Raw genomic sequence first — 4,199 nt, forward strand, 5'->3', positions numbered from 1 at the left:
TGCTTCTACGGGCCTTCCTGAACGTGGTCCGTCACTTATTGATGTACGACCACGCTTAAATTCATTTACCCAGTTATAAACCGTTGCTAAGGCAGGGGCAGAGGTGCCATGAACTGAGTCCAAATCATTTTTTATCTCATATGGAGTTAAACCCTTTAAATGAAAATGTTTGATTACCGCTCTGAAATCGTTTTTTTCCATTTTTCTTAACGAACAAATTTTTTTTCAATTGGTTATAAAAACACGTAAACTCAGAAGATGTGGACTGTGACTGCACCATATATCTAGTCGGGAGTGGTGCTGACTGAAAACAGATGATTTGAAGCGATTCGCGCGCCATCTGTTGGTCATTCTAAGGACTTATTGAACTACCCTCGTACACACACACACACACACACACACACACACATATATATATATAATGAAACTTCTATAAATTTCAAATTAGTCTACTTTTTCAGGTTTGACCTACAATTATTCAACTTTAAAGTTATAAATTACAATTGTGAAAAATAAAAAAATGTTTTAGTTAATTTCTATTTAAAACAAAAAACCTTTATATACTTTATTCTAAATGCAGCTGAAAACATTAGATTTAAAATGCATTGAAATCAAGGTATATTTCTAAAAGAAAACTGAAAGCAGAAGGTCGACTTTCAAACCTATTACCAGTGAATGAAATGCATTAGGAAAAAATCACATTCCAAAAATTTCCATTTAAACTGTTTTAAAATTAATACTGTAGGAAAAACTCGACAAGATTCAGGTGCCGAATTTATAATTACAGCAAAGTCTCTGTATTTCTACAGGGACGGCTGAAATATCCCGAAAAATACAATTCTCGACTCAGTGAAACTCTCTGTCCCGAATAATAAAATTCCAAAAATAATAAAAAGTCCCGAACAGTTTATAATATTACCGAATTTGAAAAAATCAAAATAATAGAATTCCCGAAATAAAATTGTTTCTTTATCTTTATACTATGTACATTTTCAACCAAGATTAATACACCTTAATCTCCAGCTTGTTAATTTGAATCTTTTTTCAAATTTTTCGACGACCTCAGAAGCTACTCGTTCCTGTGTTCACCCTAAATATTATAATTTTACCATAAAAATAATTACCAATCCATTATCTTCTCCTCAGAAAGAACGTCAATGTCATATAAATAGTGCACCAAATAACGAATAAAAGGAAATATTGCTTTCGTGGTGCTAGCAACATCCTCGATAGCTCTCAAGCAATCATCCTGAGCTTCTTCCGTCTTCATATAATTTATAATAATCTTTTTAAAATATGCCAACATCCCCTTCAAAGTCTTCATGTAAATCTCATCAGTCATCGGACTGTCATTGCTCTTGAAATAATATACCGGCAATCCCAAAATCGCTTTCAGTACATTGTAAGTAACTTCTCGAATTCCCATATTATATGCATATCTCGAGGAATTGATTTCCAAAATCAAATTTTCGCAGTTTAATTTTTCCTGATATCCTCTAGAAAGACTGTCCATGACTTCTGAAAGGAAAATGCTCACATCATCTCCGATTGAATCAGCGTAACTTACGTCGCTGACGCTATCCTCACTGGAATCGTCCTCTTCTTTCGGGGTTTCCCTCTCATTGAAAAATAAGAAAACCTCCCCTGATTCGAGATAATCTGGGTCAAATATATCCTCAGCTACGATCCTGCCATCTTTTTTCTGCAAAATTTTGCCGCTATACATGCTTTTGGAAAGTTTAATTCCAGCGGCTAAAATGCATCCATCCAAAATCACGCTATCATCTAAAATTGAGTTTGGAAGGATTAGACAATTTTTTAATGAAGCATTATCGCCAATTGTTACTCCGGAAAAAAGGTAACAATTTTCGACAATGACTTCGTTTCCCACTTTACAGCTGTCTCCAATAATAGTTCGAGTTAGAGAGACGTTTCTTCCAAGGAATGTATTTTGACCAATGATGGAATCGTTTTGGAGAGAAGATCCTTTCGAAAAGAGAGCCGTTTTATGTTTATAAGTGCTTTTGAGAACCGAGAGGCAATTGTAATCTTTAAAAAATGGATGCAAATCCAGGGAAAGGGGGAAAGCTTGTCTTTGAAAAATATCGCGAGATAGCTTGTAGTAGACTTTCCAAGATGTTATAGGTAGAGCGTATTCGGTTGGACTCGGAGATTCCCAGTAGATTCGAGAATTAAGGATTTCCTCATTCATAAGAACACCTTTAATGAAATCATCCATTGTCTGAAAAATAATAAAGTCCTGTTTTTTTACTTTTATTCATTTTTATTCATTATCAAGGTGTCTACTCAAATTTCAAAAAAAAATTCCAAAATTTTAAGGGTATCTTTTCAGGATTTGACAATTCCAGATTTTTTCTAAGTATAACACAGGCCAACATGATTTTGTTGTTGGGAAGTGGAGGGTCATTTCCGAAGTAATTTTTTACGTAGAATCCGGATCCGGGGTCAGAATTAGCCCATCAAGTCAGGATTTTAAGATATTTGAGGTTGTGTACTCAAAAAATGGCGTTTTTGCTATTTTTGAAGTTATGTACAGAAGACACAAAATTATTTGAAGATTTATTCTTTAGTTGTATGATATAGTACTGCCTTTTCTCTTTAATTTGAGAGTCGCTGAGTTCAATTGCCACTTTTCTTTGCCAAGTTACGCTGATTTGAAATTACGAGATATGTCAAATTATAACTTGGCAAAGAAAAATGGCAATTGAACTCTGCGACTCTCAAATTAAAGAGAGAGCAGTACTATATGATATAACTAAAGAAAGAATCCCAAAAAATGTTGTGTCTTCTGTAAATTACCTCAAATGTAGCCAAAGACGCAATTGTTTGGTTACATAACCTCAAATATCTTAAAATCCTGACGTGATGGGCCAATTCTGATCCGGAATTCGGATTCTACGTAAAAAATTACTTCGGAAATAACCCTCCACTTTCCAACAACTGACATGACCCCATTATTTGCAGGCCTGGGCAATTTTTCTTCATATAAATATTTGAGTATTGAGTATGACATTTTTAAGCAATAAAAAATGAATCAGTGAAACAAGATTTTTTCTGTGATAAAAATGGAGTAAAGTACACTTATTTTTTAGGCACTAACTTCGAAGAATATGGTATTTTCCTTCATTTTTTACAAATAACAAAAGTGGTGGAGAAGCTCTTTTAGACTTTATTCAGAGGATTTCAAATAAAACAAAAATATATTTGAATAAAGTAATTTTTGTTTTTTGAAACAGCTTAATGTACATGAAATTGAAACTTCACGTACAAATTTTTGGATACTAAGAAATACGGAGATATGAAATAACCAAAAATGAACATTTTAAGCCAAATAACGCAATATATAAAAAAAATCAAGAGAAGAAAAATGTTGCTTTTTGAATGCTCTACAAGATTATCATAACAGCTGTTTTAATTTTCTCGAAAAATCGAACATTCAAATTCTGACAGCATGAAAAAATAATGAAAAATAAAAAATTACATTTTTCGGTCAAACTATGCAAAAGACGAAAAAAGATAAATAGCCAAAAATTGTGTACTTGAAAGAGATCTACAAATTTGTGTAGGAACTACTTTTTGATAGGTTGCGTAGTTTTTGTTTTATTCATGAAAGACATCATTAACATTAAAAATAAACCTGTCTGCTGCGTGGGCACATTCTCATTACAACTTTTGTCTTTTAATTTCTTTTCGTCTCGTGTGTGGGTTATAAAAAAATTTAATTTGTTATGCTTTAATGCTATTTTTTATGATTAAAACAAAAACAGAAATATACACAAACTTTCTGTCTGTTAATCTGTAGATTTTTAGTTTTTTAGCACGATAACTTTCGAAAGAATTGACGGATTGGATTGGCCTTTGGTATATTTTTTTAGTGCCCTGAACTAAAGGTCAAGATCGTTAGCTAGACATTTTGGATAAAAATTAAAAAAGTGAGCACATTCTGAATATTTTTTATAAAACTTTTTTGCGAGATTAAGAAATTCTCTGTACGGATAATAATAGTATTAAAAAAAAGAACAATTTATCATAATCACTTTTTTTGATAGAACCAAAAATTACCAGTTATAGTATTTGCAAAATTCCAAAAAACACACAAAAATGAACATTTTAAGTCAAATGCAAAATGAGACCATATGAACTCCCATCTAACATAACACTGCGGTTTAAACTAATCG

General features: G+C 32.2%; 1 protein-coding gene across 1 annotated transcript; it reads right to left on the reverse strand.

Annotated features, from left to right (window-relative positions):
* Window positions 1-1,120: 1,120 nt before the first annotated feature.
* Window positions 1,121-2,239, reverse strand: LOC117173595 (translation initiation factor eIF-2B subunit epsilon-like). Its single transcript, XM_033362234.1, has 2 exons — window positions 1,588-2,239; window positions 1,121-1,518 (listed from the first exon to the last, which is right to left on the reverse strand). Exons 1-2 carry the CDS (start codon window positions 2,237-2,239, stop codon window positions 1,121-1,123), a joined length of 1,050 nt encoding a protein of 349 aa, XP_033218125.1.
* Between the last annotated feature and the right edge of the window lie 1,960 nt (window positions 2,240-4,199).

This window comes from Belonocnema kinseyi, chromosome 5 (genome assembly GCF_010883055.1).
Source record: "Belonocnema kinseyi isolate 2016_QV_RU_SX_M_011 chromosome 5, B_treatae_v1, whole genome shotgun sequence".
NCBI classification, from domain to species: domain Eukaryota; kingdom Metazoa; phylum Arthropoda; class Insecta; order Hymenoptera; family Cynipidae; genus Belonocnema; species Belonocnema kinseyi.